The sequence below is a fragment of the Pongo pygmaeus genome, chromosome 14 (assembly GCF_028885625.2).
Source record: "Pongo pygmaeus isolate AG05252 chromosome 14, NHGRI_mPonPyg2-v2.0_pri, whole genome shotgun sequence".
Taxonomy (NCBI): Eukaryota; Metazoa; Chordata; class Mammalia; order Primates; family Hominidae; genus Pongo; species Pongo pygmaeus.
The window spans coordinates 25824872-25848364 of NC_072387.2; the positions used below are offsets into that span (position 1 = coordinate 25824872).

Consider the following 23493-nt stretch of genomic DNA (forward strand, 5'->3'; position numbering starts at 1 on the left):
TTTAATGTGATCTAATAATATAACGATATGTCCAATGCTTCCCTGAGGTCAAGAACAAAACAAGGTTTTATAGTCTACTCGTATTCAGCCTTGTATTAGAAAAAGAAACAAAAGGGAATGTGTGAAGTCAAACTATTTCCATAGTAATACCAAGATTTATTGCTTTTTGTACTATGTGGCATTTGCATTAATGATGGAAATGCAAAACCTCTGGCAATGGAACTAAACCGTATTAGCAGTTTTCACTAGTATGCATTTGGTCACCTTCACTTACGAATGTTATCCTAACACCAACTGGTATATATGGAAAACAATTCTGATGCTAATGTACTCAGAGTTAGCATCAGACCCCACAGGTTTAAAGGCCTGGTTCTCAACAAGACTGCCCTCACTTCAGATACCAGCTGCACTTCTAATCAACTGGCCACAAATCTGGGAGGGGCTCCCAAGGTGGGATAATTTGTTAGAAAGACCCACAGAACTCTGGAAAAGCTCTATATTTACATTTACAGTTGTTTGTTTTTTTTTAAACAAAAGATACAAATCAGAAACAGCCAAATGAAGAAGCTCATAAGGCAAGGTCTGGGAGGGTCCCAAATGCAGAATTTCTGGGCCAGCTTTCAGTGGAAGCAGTAGCATCACCTGCCTGGCACACTGATGTGTTCACCAACCAAAAGGCTGCATTGAGCTTCAAAATCTAGAGTAGTTTTATTTGGGTTTCATTACGTAGGCATGACTCATTGGCCATATGACTGAACTCAGCTCCAGATCCCCTCCTCTCCCAGACTTTGGGCTGGCTCAAAGACCCAAGTTTCAATCCTATAGTTCATCTTTCTGGTGTCTAGAACCCACTGTAAGTCATCTCATCTCTTAGCATAAATTCAGGTATGATCCAAGCAGCTTATGAATATAGCAAAGATACTTGGAAATTTTAAGGATTTAGAGTCTCTCTTCCAGGAACCAGGGACAAAAATAATTTTTACTACAGATGTCTTTGGTGAAACAGTAAAAGTTATTAATAATTTCATTAAAGTTTAGCCTTTGACATCTTAATTTTCTGTATGACAAACTGGGTAGTATGCATAAAGCATTTGTTTCATACCAAAGTATAAAGGTTATCTTATTGAAAAGCAGAAAAGTGCTTGCACAGTTGCTGGACTATAAGCTGAGCTAGCCATTTTTCATGGAATACCATTTTTACTTGAAAAAATGACAAACTATGACTATTGGAGACATTTTCTTAAAAATAACTCAAAAAAGTCCATCACTTCAAGAAAACCGAGAGTATTTGTTGCTGATGAGAAAATATGAGCTTTCAAGTGAAAAATCAGAATTTTTGAAAACTTGGGGCACATGTTCTCAGGACCTCCTGAGGGCTGTGTCACTGGCCACAAAAAAAAAAAAAAAAAAAAAAAAAAGTGAATTTTTGGAAGCCTGTATCCACCATCATGAACTTGACAGCTTCCTAAAGTGTCAACATTTAGGATCTGAGTGAACCAATGTTTTCCAAATAACCAATGCACAATGTTATTAATACAAAGGTTAAAAATCCATTCAAAATCAATAGATTTCAAACTAATAGACCAGTCTGTACCAAATACAGTCCCCCCTGTTTTTTTTAAAAGAAAAAAAAAAACTAGCAGGGTGTTATGGCATGCACTTGTAGTCTCAGCTACTCAGGAGGCTGAGGTGGGAGGATAACTTGAGCCCAGAAGTTTGAGGCTGCAGTGAGCTATGATCATGTCACTGCACTCTAGTCTGGGAAACAGAGTGGGATGCTGACACATAAAAAAATTAAAAATAAACAGTATGAAAAAAATTTTTTTGAGACAGTCTCGCTCTGCTGCCCAGGCTGGAGTGCAATGGCATGATCTCAACTCACTGCAACCTAGCCCTCCCAGGTTCAAGTGATTCTTGTGCCTCAGCCTCCCCAGTAGCTAGGACTACAGGCATGCACAACCACACCCAGCTAATTTTTTGCATTTTTAGTAGAGATGGGGTTTTGTCATGTTGGCCAGGCTGGTCTCGAACTCCCAGCCTCAAGTGATCCGCCTGCCTTGGCCTCGAAAAGTGCTGGGATTACAGGCATGAGCCACTGCGCCTAGTGATGAAAACTTAATTATACGGTTGCAAATCCCACATTGTAACAACCTCGAAAACTACTAATTGTCAAGTTTTGGTGCTGCATCAAAAGAAAACTATCCACATATAAAAAGATGTTGAAAATAGTCCTCCCTTCTCCAACCACCTATCTATGTGAGGCCAGATTTTCTTCTTATACTTCAAGCAAAACAAAATACTACAACAGACTCAATACAGAAATACATATGGAAAGCTAGATATACCTGTCTTCTATTAAGCCAGATTTTAAAGAGATTTGCAAAAATGTAAGACAATGTTACTTTTCACTAAATTTCTTTGAAAATAGTTATTTTTTCATTACAAATGTTATTTATGTTATATAACGGGTAATTATTGTGAAATGAATAGTTTTAATTTTTTTTTTCTTTTTTTTTTTTTTTCTGTGAGACGGAGTCTCGCTCTGTCGCCCATGCTGGAGTGCAGTGGCGTGATCTTGGCTCACTGCAACCTCCCGGGTTCAGGTCATTCTCCTGCCTCAGCCTCCCGAGTAGCTGGGACTACAGGCACCTGCCACCACTCCTGGCTAATTTTTTTTTTTTTTTTTTTTGTATTTTTAGTAGAGACGGGGTTTCACTGTGTTAGCCAGAATGGTCTCGATCTCCTGACCTCGTGATCCGCCCACCTCGGCCTCCCAAAGTGCTGGGATTACAGGTGTGAGCCACTGCGCCCGGCCTAGTTTTAATTTTTCTTAAGATTTTATCTTATTTTATTTTTTGAGACAAAAAAATTTCTGTCGCCCAGGCTGGAGTGCAGTGGCATGATCTCAGCTCACTGCAACCTCAGCATCCTGAGATCAAGCAATTCTCATGCCTCAGCCTCCCAAGTAGCTATGACTGCAGGAGTATGCCACCATACCCAGCTAATTTTTTTGTTTTTGGTATTTTTGGAAGAGACGGGGTTTCACCATGTTGGCCAGGCTGGTCTTGAACTCTTGACCTCAGGTAATGCGACAGCCTTGGCCTCTGAAAGTGCTGGGATTACAGGTGAAAGCCACCACACCCAGGTAATTATTATTTTTTAAGACCGCGTCTCACTCTGTTACCCAGGTTGGAGTGCAGTGTTGTGATCATAGCTCACTGTAGCCTCAAACTCCTCGGCTCAAGGGATCCTCCTGCCTCAGCCTACGAAAAGTGCTGCAATTACAGATGTGAGCTACTATGTCCATCCATTATTATTATTTTTTAAAGACATTAGGTCTTGCTATGTTGCCCAGACTGGACTCGCCAAACTCCTGGGCTCAGGTGACCCTCCCACCTCAGCCTCTTTTTTTTTTTTTGAGACAAGTCTCACTTTGTTGCCCAGGCTGGAGTGCAGTGGAGTGATCTGGGCTCACTGCAACCTCTGCCTCCCAGGTTCTAGTGATTTTCCTGCCTCAGCCTCCTGAGTAACTGGGACTACAGGTACATGCCACCATGCCTGGCTACTTTTTAATTTTTTTAGTAGAGATGGGGTTTCACCATGTTGGCCAGGCTGGTCTCAAAATCCTGACTTCAAGTGATCCACCTGCCTTGGCCTCCCAAAGTGCTAGGATTACAGGTGGGAGCCACCATGCCCAGACCCACCTCAGCCTCTTGAATAGCTGGGACTACAGGTGTACGCCATTATACCTGGCTAAAGCTTTAATTTTTAATATATCTAATAATGGAAATAAAAGAAACCTTTGGGGTCTTCATTTTAAGAGTGAATCTGAGACCAAAAAAATTGAGAATAAATACCCTATGGAAAAAATAAAAAATGTAAACATACGTATTTATTATAGCTTCAAAACAATGAAAAAGCATGTAAATGATGAAAAAAATACGTAGGGAAATGAGTACTTCAGACAAATATTTTGTGGTTATTAAAACTTATATATACATATTTTTAGAGACAGAGTCCCACTCTGTCACCTAGGCTGGAGTGCAGCGGTAGGATTAAAGCGCAGTGTGACCCCAACTCCAGGTCTCAAGTGACCCATCGCAGCTTCCTTAAGCGCTGAGTTTACAGGTGCACATCATGGCGCCTGGCTAATTTTTTTTACTTTTTATAGAGATGAGGTCTTCGCTACGTTACTGAGGCTGGGTTCAAACTCCTGGCCTCAAGTGATCCTTCTTCCTTGGCCTCACAAAGCGATGGCATTATAGGGGTGTGCCACTGCACCCAGCCTATATTTTTATGATGACATAAAATATTAGCATTTAGATTAAGTAAATCAGCAGGATACAAAACAATATAAAAAGTGCTCTAAATTATATTTTTAAAAACCAAAGACTGAAAGCAAACAAACCAAAATCTTCACAGTGGTCACATTATTTCTAGTTACTGGGGTAAGGAGACATATTTTCTGATTTCTATGATTTTTTTCTAAATATTCTATAATAATCACATAGTATTTCATAACCAGAAGATAAGATTAATTTTAAAAATAAGGAAAAAAGTTGGCCGGGTGCGGTGGCTCAGGCCTGTAATCCCAGCACTTTGGGAGGCTGAGGCGGGTGAATCACTTGAGGTCAGGAGTTTGAGACCAGCCTGGCCAACATAGTGAAACCCCATCTCTACTAAGAATACAAAAAATTAGCTAGGCGTGATGGCACACGCCTGCAATCCCAGCTAGTCAGAAGGCTGAGGCCCGACGATCACTTGAACCCAGGAGGCAGAGGTTGCAGTGAGCCGAGATCATGCCACTGCATTCCAGCCTGGGTGACAGAGACTCTGTCTCAAAACAAAAAGGGAAAAAGCACTATTTTCCTGAAAGCAACAACATGATTAGGTTCTCAGGTTCTCGTTACTTTTCAGTCCTTTCCTAAAATTCAACAGGCTATAAACACTAAAATGGTCAAAAAAAAAAATACCAACTCTCCTCCAAACCCCTCACAAGTCACATAAAAGCAACAAAAAGGCATTGCTATTAAAAAAATAACTTGTTATATTTTAATTATATCAGAATAGGACTATCCATATAAGTTCTAAAAATACAGTTCCTTGATTTAAAGGCAAGAAAGTTTTCCAACTTTCAGAATTAAGCCACTAATAAAACGCCAATTTAAAAACTAAAATCAGGCCAGGTGCAGTGGCTCACACCTGTAATCCCAGCACTTGGGGAGGCTGAGGTGGGCAGATCACCTGAGGTTAGGAGTTTGAGACCAGCCTGGCCAACATGGAGAAACCCTGTCTCTACTAAAAAGACAAAATTAGCCAGGCATGGAGACGAGCACGCCTGTAATACCAGCTACCTAAGAGGCTGAGGCAGGAGAATCAGTCGAACCTGGGAGGCAGGGGCTGCAATGAGCCGAGATGACGCCATTGCACTCCAGCCTGGGCAAAAAGAGCGAAACTCTGTCTCAAATAAATAAATAAATAAATAAAAACTAAAATCAGGGATAAAAACAGCCTAAAATTAAAAGCTTAAGCAAAAATTGAAATTTTAAATAATTATAAATACAATAAAATCCAATCATTATATATTACTTTGTTCTTCCATTTCACTGTATTTTTATCCTTTGATTTTTATATGAAGAAAGTAAAGAAGGCTAAAGAAGGTAAAGTATTTCAATTTAAATATTTTAAATGTAAATCTGACTGGATAAAATAGATTAAAATCTCAAAATTTCAGAGACGAAGTAGACCGTACAGTTTTATTAAGTAAAATATTCTATCTTAATATGGAAGTCAAAGGCCGGGAATGGTGGCTCACGCCTGTAATTCCAGCACTTTGGGAAGCCAAGACAGGTGGATCACTTGAGGTTAGGAGTTCGAGACCACCTTGGCCAACATGGTGAAATTCTGTCTCTACTAAAAACACAAAAACTAGCCGAGTGTGGTGGCAGGCGCCTGTAATCCCAGCTACTCAGGAGGCTTAGGCAGGAAAAAAAAAATCACTTGAACCTGGGAGGAGGAGGTTGCAATGAGCTGAGATTGAGCCATTGTACTCCAGCCAGCCTGGATGACAAGAGCTAAACTCCGTCTCCAAAAACAAACAAACAAACAAACAAAAAACAAAGTCACAGAATGTGAATAAAATAGATATGAGCACTAAAAAGAACAGCCAAAGGCTTATTTACTTGAGGTAGAAATAATATCACTTACTGCTTACCAGGACTATGATGAGTTGCAAATTCTCCATTCTGAAATAAGTCTCCTGCCACATTCATCCTACCAGGGTTAAAAGGTCTTACTCCAGTCTTGGTCTGTGGAGTTAAAGATGGGGTGTACGTTTGTATATTAACACCAAAATTACTTGACTGAAGTCCTTTAGCGACATCTCCCAAGTTGGTATTCTATAGTGATGTTTTATATGTAATCATTATGTTCACATCTTGCCCAGCATTCACAGAGCTTATACCTGTTTCTAAGGTTGTAACATTAGTAATAACATATTTCAGAGTCAATTCTGTAGTGATACCACTATTACCCATTTCTGCATTTACCTTACTTCTTGAAAGACTGGAAGTGGAGAAATCCAAATCTTTGGTTTTGTTTTTAGTTCCAGGAAGTCCCCATTCAATAAAACGGGAAGAATTTTTCTCTGCTCCTCCATTTGTTTCTATGTCCTCTTCATCATCAATAACAATTGTCTCACTTATATTTCCTTTCTGAGATGCCAAATCTCTTGAAGAAGGAGGAATTACAGAATAATTTCCTTGAGGCTTTTCATTTTTTGATGATGCAAATACAAAGTTGCTTTGATCAGCTATTGCTGGAGCAGAAATTGAAGGAGGTTGTATAGATTCAATAAACACAACATCATCATCGTCATCATCTTCCACTGGTGAGTTCCTAGATCTACTGACTAAAGGACAAGCTGGATGACCAAATGAATCCCCTATGTCCATGAGACTAGTTGCCATGGCCATATTCCCTAATAACGCAGGACTCTGTTCAGTCAATTCTAATCCTCCCACTGAACATTTATCCATGCCAATGAACCTGTAGAGACAGAAAAGAAAAAAAAAGTTCTAGTATGTTATGGTTTTTGCATTTTACTACAATAAAATAGCACAAGTAAATTTTTCAAATTATTTTTTGTGATACCTGATATCCATTCTGTGTTCTCTGTTAACTAATGCTCACTTCAGAGTTTGATGGAAATTAATTATATAATTTTGGTAGTCCTTTAAGAAATTCTAATCAATTTATAGTACTCACTTTAATCACTCTTTATAGTGAAAAAATGCCTGTCTTCCTTTGAATTAGAAAATAGTAACAAAATAATTAAATCAAATACCAATAACTTAGGGTCCTAATATAATCACTTATATTCCATATGCTTTTACCTACTATAGCATTTATGATATGGCCCTATTTCCCAAGTGTCTCCTGCCATTGTTTTCTTTCCAAAATCACTTCTTCCAAAATAATTACGTAATTATCTTTTGCATCTTTTTTGTCCTTGTACAGAAAGCATTAAGTCCATTTATGCCAGATATTATGCAATGGGCTTTTTACAGAAAGTAAAATTATCAAAACTCCATGATAGTAGCTATAATTTACTCTTATAGTTCAAGAAATTGAGGCCTAGGGAAGCTAACTAAACTGTTCCAGATAACACTGAGAGTAAGACTTAAACTCAGGGCTCTAAAAATTCTTTTTCTTTTGAGAGAGGGTCTCGCTCTGTTGTCCAGGCTGGAGTGCAGTTGTGCCATCCTGGCTCACTGCAGCCTTAAACACCTGGGTTCAAGCAATCCTCCCACCTGAGCCTCCCAAGTAGGTAGGACTACAGGCTCTTGCCATCACAGACCAGCTAATGTTCCATAAATTTCTTGGAGAGAGGAGGTCTCACTACATTGCCCGGGCTCATCTCAAACTCCTGGCCTCAAGCAATCCTCCTGCATTGGCTCCCCAAAGTGCTGGGATTACAGGCTTGAGCCATGGTACTTGGCCTAGCCCCAAATTCTTAACTTGTTAACACTCAACATTTTGTATACTTACTATGCACTAAGCTATGATGAAGGAAATAATCTAGCAGAGAGACAATAGTTGAAAAATCTGGAAGTGAATAACTGATGAAACATGGGTGGCTCTTAAGCAGATGAGAGATAAGGACATGTGCATAGGTGGTAATAAAATTGATCATGTATAAGAATCACCTCTATTTCAACTGAAAGAAGGCAAAAGTAGGTATAATTGGAATGCTATGTAAGTATGCAGAAACAATATATGGGACTATACATGCTGGCCTCAATTTTCAATTTTTTTTTCTTTTAGTAGATGTGAGGTCTAACTATGTTGCCCAGGCTGGTCTCGAACCCCTGAGCTCAAGTGATTCTCCCACCCAGGCCTTTCAAAGTGCTGGGGTTACAGGAATGAGCCACCACAACAGGCCTGGCTTCAGTTTTTTATTTATTTATTTATTTTGTGAGACAGGGTCTCACTCTGTCACCCAGGTACAGTGGCACCATTTCAGCTCACTGCAACCCCCACCTCCCAGGCTCAAGTGATCCCCCTGCCTTAAGCTTCCTGAGTAGCATGCCTGGCTAATTTTTTGTATTTTTGCTAGCAACAGGGTTTCGCCATGTTGCCCAGGCTGGTCTCGAACTTCTGAGCTCAGATGATCCGCCTGCGTCAGCCTCCCAAAGTGCTGGGATTATAGGTGTGAGCTACCAGGCCTGGCCTCTGGCCTCAATTTTCTCAGTGAAACTTGAGAGTGAAAGGGGTGAGAATTTTTACAGGTGTTGAATGATTAAGAAAACACACTTCATAAGGCAGTCATCACTCCATTTTATTTTAAACATCTCATATTGAAACATGCTTTTTTATTGGAGACAGAGTCTCACTCTGTCGCCAGGCTGGAGTGCAGTGGTGCGACCTCGGCTCACTGCAACCTCCGCCTCCCGGGTTCCAGCAACCTCCGCCTCCCGGGTTCCAGCGATTCTTCTGCCTCAGCCTCCCAAGTAGGTGGGACTACAGGCACGAGCCACCACGCCCAGCTAATTTTTGTATTTTTAGTAGATATGGGGTTTCACCATGTTGGCCAGGATGGTCTTGATCTCTTGACCTCATGATCTGCCCACCTCGGCCTCCCAAAGTGCTGGGATAAGTGGCGTAAGCCACTGCACCCGGCCAAAATATGCTAACATTTTTACTCTAAAAATTTCCCAGCCGGGCGTGGTGGCTCACACCTGTAATCCCAGTACTTTGGGAGGCTGAGGTGGGCAGATCACTTGACGTCAGGAGTTTGAGATCAGCCTGGTCAACGTGGTGAAACCCCATCTCTACTAAAAATACAAAAATTAGTCAGTCGTGGTGGCAGGCGCCTATAATCCCAGCTACTCATGAGTCTGAGGCAAGAGAATCTCTTGAACCCGGGAGGCAGAGGAGGTTACAGTGAGCCGAGATTGTGCCACTGCACTCTAGCCTGGGCAACAGTACAAGACTTCGTCTCAAAAAAAAAAAAAAAATTCCCGATGTAATCTATAATCCATATAGTCATGAAATAGGTAACATTTATTCTTAATATGTATTATGCTATTATATGTATTAACTCAGTTAATGATTACTTAAGTGAGGAAGGAACTATTATTTTTCCCATTTTGCCAATTAGGAAATTAAGAGCCAGGAGATAAATAACCTGCCTAACTCACCATTGCTGAAAAACGTAGTCAGGATTCGAATCCAAGAAATCTGACTCTAAAACCTATTTCTTAGCCACTATATTATATGCAATGAATGTGTAAAACAATTGTTAAAAATTACTTATCTTTTATTAAGATGAGCCAATTCATTACAATAACAAAATTAACATTTACATAAGGCTGTTTCAAAGATAAAGAAATAACAAATTTAAGGAACCAGTTTAAAATAAGGTTTGTAAAAGAAATGAAAAAGATTGGGGGCCAGGAATGTTGGCTCATGCCTGCTAATCCCAGCACTTTAGGGGGCCAAGTGGGAGAATTGCTTGAGCCCAGGAGTTTGAGACCAGCCTGGGCAACATGGTGAGATTCCATCTCTACTAAAAATTTTTTTAAATAATGATAAAAAAGGAAAATAATTTCTGGAAAAGAGTTATAACTGACTCCACAGTACCTTCTTTTTTTTTTTAGGATGGAGTCTCGCTCTGTCGCCCAGGCTGGAGTGCAGTGGCACCATCTAGGCTCACTGCAAGCTCCGCCTCCCAGGTTCACGCCATTCTCCTGCCTCAGCCTCCCAAGTAGCTGGGACTACAGGTGCCTGTCACCACGCCTAGCTAATTTTTTGTATTTTTAGTAAGACGGGGTTTCACCGTGTTAGCCAGGATGGTCTCAATCTCCTGACTTTGTGATCCGCCCGCCTGGGCCTCTCAAAGTGCTGGGATTACAGGCATGAGCACTGCGCCCAGCCCACAGTATCTTCTTGTGTCTGCTAGGTTCTATTTTACTTTTCTCACAGAAAATAATACACAGCATACTCTTTATACTCAGCTCACTGCAGTCATCTATCTTTAAAAAAAGATTAAGTATTCACCTATGCTTAAATCCCAGATTATAAATAAGTTAAAACACTACTAAAGGCCAGGTGCAGTGGCTCATGCCTGTAATCCCAGCACTTTGGGAGGCCAAGGTGGGTGGATCATGAGGTCAGGAGATCGAGACCATCCTGGCTAACACGGTGAAAACCCATATCTACTAAAAAAATACAGAAAAAAAAAAATTAGCCGGGCATGGTGGCGGGCACCTGTAGTCCCAGCTACTCCGGAGGCTGAGGCAGGAGAATGGTGTGAACCCGGGAGGCGGAGCTTGCAATGAGCGGAGATAGCGCCACTGCACACTCCAGCCTGGGAGACACAGCGAGATTCCGTCTCAAAAACAAAAAAAAAACCAAAAAACAAACAAACAAACAACAAAAAACTACTAAAAGCCATTGTGTTTATAACTTAACCATGAAAAACTTTAATTCTATAAACACAAGACCATAAGAAAATTTTGAATATTTCTACAATATTGTCTAAAAACAGAGAAAAAGATGCTGTATAGCCAATTAGCTATGTGGCAGTAGGCAAATTATGTCACCTCACTGAGTTTTAGTTTTCTAAACTGTGAATGAGGATAACATATAGCTTTAAGCTTTTTAATGAGGTGAGTGGACACGCAAATCCCTGGCATATGGCCTGGTCCATATCAGAGAGTGCAAAAAATATCAAATTATGACTGGGCCCGGTGGCTCATGTCTGTAATCCCAGCACTTCGGGAGGCCGAGGCAGGTGGATCACCTGAGGTCGGGAGTTCGAGACCAGCCTGACCAACATAGAGAAACCCCACCTCTACTAAAAATACAAAATTAGCCAAGCGAGGTGATGCATGCCCGTAATCCCAGCTACTCAGGAGGCTGAGGCATGAGAATCGCCTGAACCCAGGAGGCAGAGGTTGAGGTGACCTGAGATCACGCCATTAAACTCCAGCCTGGGCAACAAGGGCGAAACTCTGTCTCAGAAGAAAAAAAAAAATTTAGTCAGGCGTGGTGGCATGTGCCTGGAGTCCCAGCCACTCAGGAGACTGAGGCAAGAGAATCGCTTGAACCTGGAGGTAGAAGTTGCAGTGAGTTGAGATCATGCCACTGCATTCCAACCTGGGTAACAAAATAAGACTCTGTCTCAAAAACAAACAAAAAAATCCCTTCCAATAACAAGGTATTTAGGCAAATACTATGCTACATCGCTACATCCTGAGATTTCAGCAACTGTCTAATTTTAAACATTTAACTAGTCTTCTTGTGGTATCTTATTCATACACAAATTATAACACTAGCAAAATGCTTAAATGTAAACTATCTCTAGAGAATGGGAAACAACGTAAATTTAACAGGATATTTAGGCGTAAAGATAAGGGTTAACATAAAACAAAGCAATGAATAAATGTTCTTTGACCTATTTAGCTCTTCTTGTAGACTACTTTCAGAGACACTTCACAGTTGAGTATATAAGCACACCTATTTAAAATCAGATATAAAGGTGTACCATGATTCTGAAGGTACTCACAAAAGTAATGAGATCAGAAAAAAGAAGAGTCAACTGAACTACCACCACAAATAGCAAGAGAATTACTGCAGGAACTAGGTACAAAATTACTATCTAAATTGGGCCTGGTGCCTCACACCTATAATCAATCCTAACACTTAGGGAAGCCAAGGCAGGAGGATCACTTGAGGCCAGGAGTTCAAGACCAACTTGGGCAACAAACTGAGAACTCACCTCTACAAAAAAATAAAGGCCAGGTACAGTGCCTCACGCCTATAATCTCAGCACTTTGGGAGGCTGAATAAGATGGGAGGATAGCTTGAGCCCAGGAGTTCAAGACCAGCCTGGGCAATGTAGAGAGACCCCTCTCTACAAAAATTTAAAAAGCCCAACATGGTGGCATAAGCCTGTAGTCCCCGCTACTTGGGAGGCTGAGATGGAAGGATGGCTTGAGGCCAGGGGGTCAAAGTTGCAGTGAGCCATGATCACACCACTGCACTCCAGCTTGGGCAACAGAGCAAGACCCTGTCTCAAAAATAAAAAATAAATAAAATAAAATAATTAGCTGGGCATGGTGGTGCAAGCCTGTAGTCCCCAGCTACTTGGGAGACTGAGGCAGGAGAATCACTTGAGCCCAGGAGTTCAGGGCTGCAGTGAGCTATGACCACACCACAGCACTGAAGTCTGGGCAACAGACTTAGACCCGTCTCTAAAAATTAAAAAAAAACAAACAAAAAAAACAACAAAAAAAAAACAAAGACAAAAAACAAACAGAAAAAACAACTCTGCCTAGAAATCAGTAGCCCAGCAGGGATTAAGACAGTAAACTGGGCCAGGCGCAGTATAATGCCCCTGTAATCCCAGCGCTTTGGGAGGCCTAGGCAGGTGGATCGCTTGAGTCCAGGAGTTCAAGACCAGCCTGGGCAACATGGCAAAACCTTGTCTCTACAAAAAATACAAAAATTAGCCAGGCATAGTGGCACATGGTTGTGGTCCCAGCTACTTGGGAAACTGAGGCAGGCAGATTGTTTGAGCCTGGGAGATGGAGGTTGCAGTGAGCCGAGATGGGCCACTGCACTCCAGCCTGGGTGACAGACTGAGAGATACTGTTTCAAAAAAAAAAAAAAAAAAAAAAGATGGCCGATTGATCACATACAACTAACTTCGTTCCCTTCCAAAACTCCCCTAAACAGGACCACCACAAGGAAAGGAAGAATAAGAAACAAAAGCAATATGACTTTTAAGCCAAAGAACAGATGGATGAATGGTTAACTAACTGCCAACCTGAGATAGCCAGAGTCTAAAACAGTGAATAAAAAGCCAAGAAACATTCTGATTTCCACTGTGGGCTCAGAAATCTGTAGCACCACATATCCCTGGAACAGAATGGGCAGATGCTAAAAAAAGAGGTTGAGAGAGATCTTCCCTCCCATCAAGCTGATGGTGACAGGCCTTTCCCCATCCTAGCACAGATTCTAAAAATTTTTTCTTTGACAAGATAGAACATGATCTAAGTCTTGGGTTCACCAAGCACTGGGGAATGTTTCAATACCATGAAATATTCCCTCTCCATTGCTTGAACCCACGAGGCAGACGTTGCAGTGAGCCGAGATCACGCCATTGCATTCCAGCCTGGGCAACAAGAGCGAAACTCCATCTCAAAAAAAAAAAAAGAAATGTCCCCTCTCCTACTTGATTCCCAGAGAGCTGGCATCCAGACTTCTGTTTTCCAGGCAGCAAACTCTTTTCTGGAGGCTTACTTTCTGAGCAAGACTCTTCCCTGCGGAACTAAGAATCAGCAAAAAAAGGAAAGTCTTAAAAATATTAACCCGTGGGGTTCCCCATCAATTGGCCAGAAGATCACTCACAAGCTTCAAGTTGGAAACCTCACTCTCACTCTTCCAATTTGCTTTTTAGTTCCCGTTTCTGTTTTTTTTTTTTGAGACGGAGTCTCGCTCTGTCACCCAGGCTGGAGTACAGTGGTGTGATCTTGGCTCACTGCAAGCTCCGCCTCCCAGGTTCACGCCATTCTTCTGCCTCAGCCTCCTGAGTAGCTGGGACTACAGGCACCTGCCACCATGCCCAGCTAATTTTTTTTTTTTTTTTTTGTATTTTTTGTAAAGACGGGGTTTCACCATGTTAGCCAGGATGGTCTCAATCTCCTGACCTCATGATCTGCCCACCTCGGCCTCCCAAAGTGCTGGGATTACAGGTGTGAGCTACTGTGCCCGGCCTTTAGCTCCCAATTCTTAATCATAAATGAAACAGTCAAGAATTATGCAATATATATAACACCTACTATGTACCCAGAAAAATTTAAAATAAAAATTTTTAAAAAACTAATTACACAGGCCGGATGTGGCAGTGGGTGCCTGTCATCCCAGCACTTTGGGAGGCCAAGGTGGGCGGATCACTTAGGTCAAGAGTTCGAGACCAGCCTGGCCAACATGGTCAGTCCCTTGTCTCTACTAAAAATACAACAATTAACCAACATGGTGGCATGTGCCTGTAGTCCCAGCTACTCAGGAGGCTGAGGCACAAGAATTGCTTGAGCCCAGGAGGCAGAGGTTGCAGTGAGCCTAGATCACGCCACTGCACTCCAGCCTGGGTGACAGGGCAAGACTGTCTTAAAAAAAAAAAAAGAGGAAAAAAAAGAATTATAGATGGAGTCTCACTCTGTCGCCCAGGCTGGAGTGCAGTGGTGTGATCTCAGCTCACTGCAACCTCCGCCTCCTGGGTTCAAGTGATTCTCCTGGCTCAGCCACCTGAGTAGTTGGAATGACAGGCACCCACCACCACACCCGTCTAATTTTTTTTTTTTTTTGAGAGGAGTTTTGCTCTTGTTGCCCAGACTGGAGTGTAGTGTCACGATCTCGGCTCACCATAACCTCTGCCTCCCAAGTAGCTGGGATTACAGGCATGTGCCACCGGGCCCAGCTAATTTTATGTGTGTGTGTGTGTGTGTGTATATATATATACACACACACACACACACGTATATATATATATATATTTTTTTGTAGCGACGGGGTTTCTCCATGTTGGTCACACTGGTCTTGAACTCTCGACCTCAGGTGATCTGCCTGCCTTGGCCTCCCAAAGTACTGAGATTCCAGGTGTGAGCCACCATGCCCAGCCCATTTTTGTATTCTTAGTAGAGACGGGGTTTCACCATGTTGACCAGGCTAGTCTCGAACTTCTGACCTCAGGTGATCCACCCACCTCGGCCTCCCAAAGTGCTGGGATTACAGGCATGAGCCACCATGCCCAGCCAACACTTCTAATATAAAAAGAACTGCTGGAAATTAAAAGCTTAGTGGCAAAAAGGAAAAATTCAGCAATAAGAATTGAAAGATAAAGCTGAGAAAATCTCAAGAAATAAAGGAAAAAATTAAGAGGATAAGGATTATATCTAAGGTGGGGGTGTGGAGAATTGTATCTCCCACTAACTATATGCATGTATATGCACGCGCGCGCGTGTGTGTGTATGTGTCTCAAACCTTATGGACCAGGCTTTTTTTTTTTCTTAAGACAGGGTCTGGCTCTGTCGCCCAGCCTGGAATGCTATGGCACAAACACAGTTCACTGCAGACTCGACCCCCTGGGCTCAAACAATCCTCCCACCTTGGCCTCTCAGAGTGCTGGGATTACAGGAGTCACAGTGCCCAGGGCCACTTTACCCATTTTTTTTGAGACAGACTCTCTCTTTGTTGCCTAGGCTGGAGTACAGCGGTGTGATCACTGCTCACTGCAGCTTCAACCACCGGAACTCAAGCGATCCTCCCACCTCAGCTTTCTCAGTAGCTGGGACTACAGGCGTGTGCCACCACGCTCAGCTAATTTTTGTATTTTTTGTAGAGACAGAGTTTTGCCATGTTGTCCACACTCGAACTCCTGGGCTCAAGCTCTCAGCTATCCACCCACCTCATCCTCCCAAAGTGGTTGGATGACAGGCATGAGCCACTGTGCCCAGCCACTTTACCTACCTACCACATCCTGCCACAGTCCTAAGTTTAACTAATTAAAGAGATGTGCTGTGAAATGTAAGAAAATAAGAGCAAATAAGTTAGTAGAAAGCAACCAGGGTAAAAAGAAGGCAGGAATCCTACTATGGGAGATAAACTAATCACAAGTTTGTTTTTGATGAGCAATGGAAAACTGTTTGATCAGGGTTGAAAGGACAAAATTGGCAAGAACTGAATCCCAGATAATAAAAATAGAAGTAAAGCTTGTTAAAGAAAAAAATAATAATTTTGTCACTCCTAATGAAATTATTCACACAAGGATTGGTGTTAAAAGCATTAAGTGAATAGCTGACAGAGAAAGGGCATTTGTACTGTACCAAAATGAACACATATATCACTGTCTAGTAGCAAAAAAAAAAAACCCGAAAAAACAAAAACAAACTAACTTCCTAACAGAGAGAGATCAGGCCACTCAGATTCGGTGGTCAATCTTAGAATTAGGAATAGTTTGACAACTAGTTTACGTTATCTCCTCGTGTGATGCTAGCTGGAGGACTGTCAGGGTACATAAATAACAGTCTTCCTCAAATACAAGGCAAATATCAACGTCAAAACAACAGATTATTCAGTAGTGTTTCTTTTTAATCCAACAGTAAAAAAGTTTTTCCAATCTACTGGAAAAAAAATTGTTAAATGCAAGGCACTTAAAAGAGAGCTAACTTTAAATCTTGTTCTGGAACTTGAGAGAGTTCCAGTGGTATAAATGTCAGCACTCCTCGTGCCTTCCCAGGGACTACCATGGCTTGGCTCTGGGGACGAGGGCACCCAAGCAATTAGCCTGAAGGCCAAGGCCTTCAAGATAACACAAAGGCAAATCCCTCAGGAAGAACACCCTACTACTGCACTAATTATATTAGACAGCAAAGCGGGGTAAAAAAACCCAAAAACTCACAATGGAGATATTTCCTTCTTAATTTCTGCCAAAGCCTCACGACATACGCTTGAAGATGATTCCTGGTCCTAGAATGAGAATTGAAAACCAATTTCGGTACAACCAACCTGGATGCACAACCAACTCAACACCGTGAGGGGGCAATGGGGTAAGAGGCCAAGGAGTTCCTGGGCTCTGCTACCCTCCCCCACCCTAACGTTACCGAGAAACTAAGTTGAAAAAAAGAACTATAGGAACCGCAACGACGAGACAAAGCTAAAAGTGCTTCGTCCAACTGCAGTACTGGGGATGCAGTGGGCTCCGGGATCCGAGGCCCGCTCCCAGGACGGGAGACGGAAGGATAAACGTCGCCTCGACGCCAGCAAAGGATTTGTATTCCCTCCTAAATTTGCCCACCCAGCGTCATCTCTGTCACTCTAAGCACCATTTCAGAGGTAACGGGCGGCGTGCGTCACCTCTGGGCCCACAGCTGACTCAAGAAGTTGCCCTGGGGCCCCAGCAGTCGACGACAGGGCCCCAGATCCGCCATTAAACTCGCCCAGATAAGCAGCAAAGAGTAAATGCCGCGCAGCGCCAGGGAAAAGATGAGCGAAGGAGAAGACCCCGCGGGGCAGAGGCAGCAGCCCTCGCCCAAAAAACCTAGGGACCTCGGCTCCGGCGGCAGGGTGGCAGCGCGGTCCTGAGAGCGAAGACCCGGCCAGGGCGCCCCTCCCTCGCCCAACCCCCCCCCCCCCACCACCGGCAGGAGAGAAAGGAAAATGCCCCGCGACCTCCCCGGGCGGCCGGCACCCCGCCCCGCCGGCCCCGCGACCCCCGCCGCTGGCGACCGCCTCACCCAACCCTCCCGGCCTCGCCCGCACTCTCCCAGCCCCTCGGGCCGTACGCAAAAGCGCCGGTGACAGGAGCGCAGCCCCGAGCTACCCCCGAGGCCCCGAAGCGGCAACGGCGACAGCGGCCGCGCCGCGGAGTATTAATCCCGGGTCGGTGGTAAGCTCCGGAGGCTGCCCTCACCCATCTCCGCCTCCCCAGTCACCTCGGCCTCCGCCTCCTCCTCAGGAGGCTGCGCTGCTCCCAGCCACCCCCACTCTCGGCGACCCTAGACTGGAAAGACAGCGGGGATAAGCGTCACCCGGTTCTGGCTGCGGCTCCGCGGAACGAACCTCCCCTCCTTCGGCCCACCCCGCTTCGGCGACAAGCACAACTCCGCTCGGTCCAGTCCCGGCTTTCGCGCTGGTGAGGAGGCGGAGAAGCAGGCAGCGGCGCTGCAGAGCCCGAGGAGGCCCCACCTTCCGTGCGCTCGTTGGCTGGCGGGGGAGGCGGGCCTGGGTGCCTCGGGCACGCCCATTGGCTCCGACGGCCGTCCTTCAGGGCCCCCCCTCGGTGGGGTAGTCCGAAGGGCCGTCCGTCAGGTGCGGGCCACACCCGCGGCCCTGCAGTTCCACTCCCGCCTCTGCCAGCCCTCAGCTTCCGGCCGAGTTCTCTCTCCGCTGGTCTCCCGCCCCCACCCACCGGGTCCGCCAGAGTCAGGAGCCCGAGATTCGCCGCCCGTCGCAGCGGCCCGCTTCGGCCCCTTGGGGGCCGGGGCTCTCCGGGACCTACAGAGCCCGGGAGACTCCGGCGGGGTCGCCTGCCCTCGCCCGAGCCCCGGCGCCCAGGCTGCTGCAGCGCCCTGCTCGAGGAGAGCGGCGGCCTGGATGCCCCAGCGCCCTCCGTGTCCAGTTCCTTGAAGGACCCCAAGAGGGCCGAGGCCGGGGAGGTGCTGGAGTGGGGCCAAGTGAGCTTTCGGGGCCGCGGTTGAACTGGAATCTTGAGTGCGCTGCGGTCAGTGGAGGCCCTTCCACCCTCGCCGCGCCCCTGGGGAATAGTCCCCCACCTCCCGCCGTGGCTGCAGCAGGAGGAGACGACGTCCTCCATTTTGTCGGGACGACTGTGGGAACTTGGGACCCCTCAAAACCGAACGCCGTGGGGCTAGGACTTGTCCCCGGAAGCCCTGACTGGGCTCTGCCATTCGGCCAAGGGAACAGCCCCAGCTGCCGGCGTCTGCGTCCGCGGGGCAGTACTGGTCGGGCGCGACGGTGGAGACACCCAGACACAGCTCCCCGCCTCCATCAACCAAGATGGAGGGAGCTGGGCTCCCGCCGGTTGGAGGGGCGGAGGCCTGCCCTGGGGCGTCCCTGGGCGCCGCCGTCCTGTGCTAGCAGCCCGGGGCGCTGGCACTGCCCAGGCCTTTCTACCGCCTGCCACCGTCTCCTGGTCCGGAATGGTTGAGGGAGACTCCATGGAGGCTCCCACCACAGCCCGCTCCATCGCGGGGCGCACCCGCTGCTGCCCCTGGGGGGAGCAGAGTCAGGGGCAGATGGCGCCCGGTGAGGGCGGGCCCCACAGGCCACCTCCACGAGGGGTCTTCTCTTTTGTTCCTCGTCTACACCTACGTCTCCGGCGGATGTCATGGTGCTGAACCATTTCCCAGACTGCGCGTAAAGATGGAAGCGATTCCGCTTTCGTCTCGCCCTGGCGGTTCTTAGTGGGATTACAGTTGAGGATGTTAGTTTTGATGAAAGTTGGTGAAATACTTACCTTATGTCTGGAAATACAGATAATGTGATTTTTAAAAAACACATTGAGCCCCGTTTTACTTCTGTGGTATGGTAAAGGCACAGGTTTATTCAATGAAAATCAGACATTAACCGTCTAATGCAGGGGTGGCCAATCTTTTGGCTTCCCGGGGCCACATTGGAAGAATTGGCTTGGGCCACACATAAAATACGCTAACAGTAACAATAGCTGATGAGCTGAAACAAACAAAAAAACCAAAACGCCAAAAAAACTCAACGTTTTAAGAAAATTTAGAAATATGTGTTGGGCTGCATGCAACCCCCAAGGGCTGCAGGTTGGACAAGCTTGATCTAAGACAAAAGCATGTTCACGGATTGATGAGAGTTCTGTGTAAGTCTTTGCATACTGCACAGTGCTGTATGTCATGGATATGCCTAATATCACCTACATTTTTTAGGTCCTCAATTACTCTTTGGAAATAAATGAATTACATGTAGTATCATCATTTTAATGACTGCTGTAAATTACAAGCACTGACTACACTGAGTTCGTGGAGAAGGGCTCCATAGAGAAAATTTAAAGGTCTGACAGAAACTTTAAATGGTAAGCTCAGTAGCCACTTCTCATCTATTTTCTGATTATCTTTTTCACAATTTTTTGGCATTGATACTGTTCAAAGATTAAAATTGGGTAACATTTCTTTTTCCTGATAATGGCAGGAATAACAGGTTCATGTCCCAATGAAAACGCTCACCTCAGTATGCTGCCATGATTTCGAGGGTTGTCGAAAATTTAGGAAAAAAAAGTCTTCATTGTTCAACAAGATAGTGTCATTTATTGTAAATCTTTTGATAATTCAGGACTCCCGCCTAATATAAAGTCACAGCATTATGACCAAGTCTATGCAAAGGGGCCGGATAGCCTGCCTTTGAATTGTAACTTTATTACTAGTAGTTGTGTGATCATCTTAACAGATAAGTTACTTAAACTCTCTCAGCCTCACTTTTATCATTTTAAAAATGTAACAAATACCTAAGAAGATTTTTTTTCTTTTTTTGAGAATTAAATGAATTGGCCGGGCACAATGGCCCACGCCTGTAATCCCAGCTATTTGGGAGGCTGAGGCAGGAGAATCATTCGCTTGAACCCAGGAGGTGGAGGTTGCAGTGAGCCGAGACTGCACCACTGCACTCCAGTCCGGGCAACAGAGCAAGACTGTATCTCAAAAAAAGAAAAACAAAAAACAAGCAAAAAAAGAATTAAATAAATTATCACACGTATGACACTTAGAATTTCACCTGGCACATTAATTAATAAAAGTTTGTAAATTTTGCCTGTCATTGTTAATTCCCAATCAGCACAGTGGTATACTAAGAAAAAAAATTCTGGCCCGGCGCGGTGGCTCACGCATGTAATCCCAGCACTTTGGAAGGCCGAGACGGGCGGATCACCTGAGGTCGGGAGTTTGAGACCAGCTTGACCAACATGGCGAAACCCCGTCTCTACTAAAAGTACAAAAGTAGCCGGGCGTGGTAGCGCATGCCTGTAATTCCAGATACTCGGGAGGCTGAAGCAGGAGAATCGCTTGAACCTGGGAGGTGGGGGTTGCGGTGAGCCGAGATTGTGCCGTTGCACCCCAGACTAGGCAACAAGGGCAAAACTCCCTCTCAAAAACTAAATAAATAAATAAATAGGAAAAAAATTCTTCCAGCCTGGGTAACATAGTAGGACCCAGTCTCTACAAAAAATTTTAAAAATTAGCCAGAAGTGGTGCATGCCTGTAGTCCCAGCTACTCAGGAGGCCGAGGTGGGAGGATCACTTGAGCCCAGGAGGTCAAAGCTGCAGTGAGCCATGATTGTGCCACTGCACTGCAGCATCTGGGTGCTGAGTGAGACCCTGTCTCAAAAACAAAAAAAAAATTTGTTTATAATAATTTAATGACTTATTAAAGTAATATCAGCACTTTCTTACTATTGTAATATGAAAAGAAAATATTTAATTCTTGGAGTTAATATGTAAAATAAACCGTAGAGGAAATGTAATTGGAGCCAAAATTTATTTATTCTTTGAAAGTGGCTTAGTACAGCCAGGCGCGGTGGCTCACGCCTGTAACCCCAGCGCTTTGGGAAGCTGAGGCTGGTGTGTCACCTGAGGTCGGGAGTTCGAGACCAGCCTGACCAACATGGAGAAACCCCGTCTCTACTAAAAATACAAAAATTAGCTGGGCGTGGTGGCACATGCCTGTAATCCCAGCTACTTGGGAGGCTGAGGCAGGAGAATTGCTTGAACTTGGGAGGCGGAGGTTGCCGTGAGCCGAGATCGTGCCATCGCACTCCAGCCTGGGCGACAGGAGTGAAACTCCATCTCAAAAAAAAAAAAAAAAAGTGTTGTAGTACAATATTCTTAAATTGTCATCCCAAGTAATTCATAGGGATATTAGAAACATAGATCAAAAACAACTGAGGTGGGGAAAAGAGAAAAGAGACTGAGGGAATTAATGCTTATCTTGGACAAACCAGTGAAAAGCTATTTTAAGCAATAAATAATGAAAGTTTATTAGAAGAGAAGGAACAGAATCTAAGATTGAAAAAGCATGAGATGACTGGTTGCTATATTTTAAAAAAACATCTCTAGAATCAGTAGGATGCTTTTTTTTTTTCTTTGAGATGGAGTCTTGCTCTGTTGCCCAGGCTGGAGTGCAGTGGCGCAATCTTGGATCACTGCAACCTCCGCCTCCCGGGTTCGAATGATTCTCCTACCTCAGACTCTGGAGTAGCTGGCATTACAGGCATGCGCCACCACATCCAGCTAATTTTTGTATTTTTAGTAGAGATGCGGTTTCACCATGTTGGCCAGGCTGGTCTCGAACTCCTGACCTCAAGTGATCTGCCGACTTCAGCCTCCCAGAGTGCACCCAGCCTGAAACCAGTTTTATCTAAGACTGCTGAGATGACTTGCTGCAACTTTAGGATTAATTTTGGCCACCGCCGTCGCTCACCATTTGGAGCTTGCCAGCTCCCCAGAACCTTACTAGTGCCAGAGAGCTTTCCCAACAAGCAATAGGTAACATTTCTCTTTTTCATAAAACCCCCAACCTTCTCTTTGTTCCTCAGACATGAAGAAAACCACCTGATCTGTGTATATGCCCCCAGCTGCAATTCTTTCTCCCCAAATAAAATGTTAGAGATTCATCTCTACATTTTTATTTTTATATCAACAGTTGTTTTACAAATACCCTTCAAAGGGATCAATTATTTTACTATGATGAGCACAGTCAGAGATTAAAGCTTATATAATAGCTTTTGCTTTTAATCTATCCTAGGTATTCTATTGGTAGTCATAATGTTTCAACTTTGGTCATTTCAACTTTGCTTCTGAGCCCTTTTGATATGATCTGAGTCATCTTTCGTATTTCCTTGCTTTCTGTTATAATGAGATGTTCCATCGTTGCCTACATTTCTTGACCCACACCTGAATCTGTCATTTTTTCAAACCATTGTTTTCTTTTAGTGGGACATAGTAGTTAAGGAGCAAAATCTAGAAGCTAGGAGTATTTATTGCTCTACATGGTCATTGTTTATAGGCTTTTCAGGGAACAGAACTAGGAACGAATATGTTATATTAGCATTATAACATGAATTCATACTGAACCACAGGGTTTTTTCTGAAACTCACTGATCTTACATTTGCATTTCTTTTGTCTCATGCCAAATAGTCCAGTTCTCAAAAATAGAACCAAATTATTATTATTATTATTATTTTTGAGACAGAATCTTATTCTGTTGCCCAGGCTGGAGTGCAGTGGTGCAATATCGGCTCACTGCAACCTCCACCTCCTGGGTTTCAGCGATTCTCGGGCCTCAGCCTCTGGAGTAGCTGGGATTACAGGCGCCTGCCACCATGCGTGGCTGATTTTTGTATTTTTAGTAGAGATGGGGTTTCACCACGTTGCCCAGGCTGGTCTGGAACT

The 23493-nt window shown here is 44.3% G+C and overlaps 1 protein-coding gene across 15 annotated transcripts in view; it reads right to left on the reverse strand.

The window, feature by feature from the left end:
- Positions 1 to 19285, reverse strand: part of ZMYM5 (zinc finger MYM-type containing 5) — a 41199-nt gene extending 21914 nt beyond the window's left edge. For 4 of the 15 annotated variants that reach the window (XR_010123478.1, XM_063650555.1, XM_063650557.1 and 1 more), the window contains exons 1-4: positions 18146 to 19285; positions 16967 to 17034; positions 6549 to 7047; positions 6215 to 6308 (exon numbers count right to left, since the gene is read on the reverse strand). Coding sequence is in view for 12 of the 15 variants with exons in the window: in XM_063650555.1 (XP_063506625.1) it covers positions 6215 to 6308; positions 6549 to 7047; positions 16967 to 17034; positions 18146 to 18880 (1396 nt within the window). In the remaining 3 variants the exon portion in view is untranslated. Of the gene's footprint in view, positions 1 to 6207; positions 6309 to 6548; positions 7048 to 16966; positions 17035 to 17849 lie in introns of all 15 variants that reach the window. The other 11 variants (XR_010123479.1, XM_054447214.2, XM_054447219.2 and 8 more) reach the window with 9 other exon arrangements.
- Positions 19286 to 23493: the final 4208 nt, after the last annotated feature.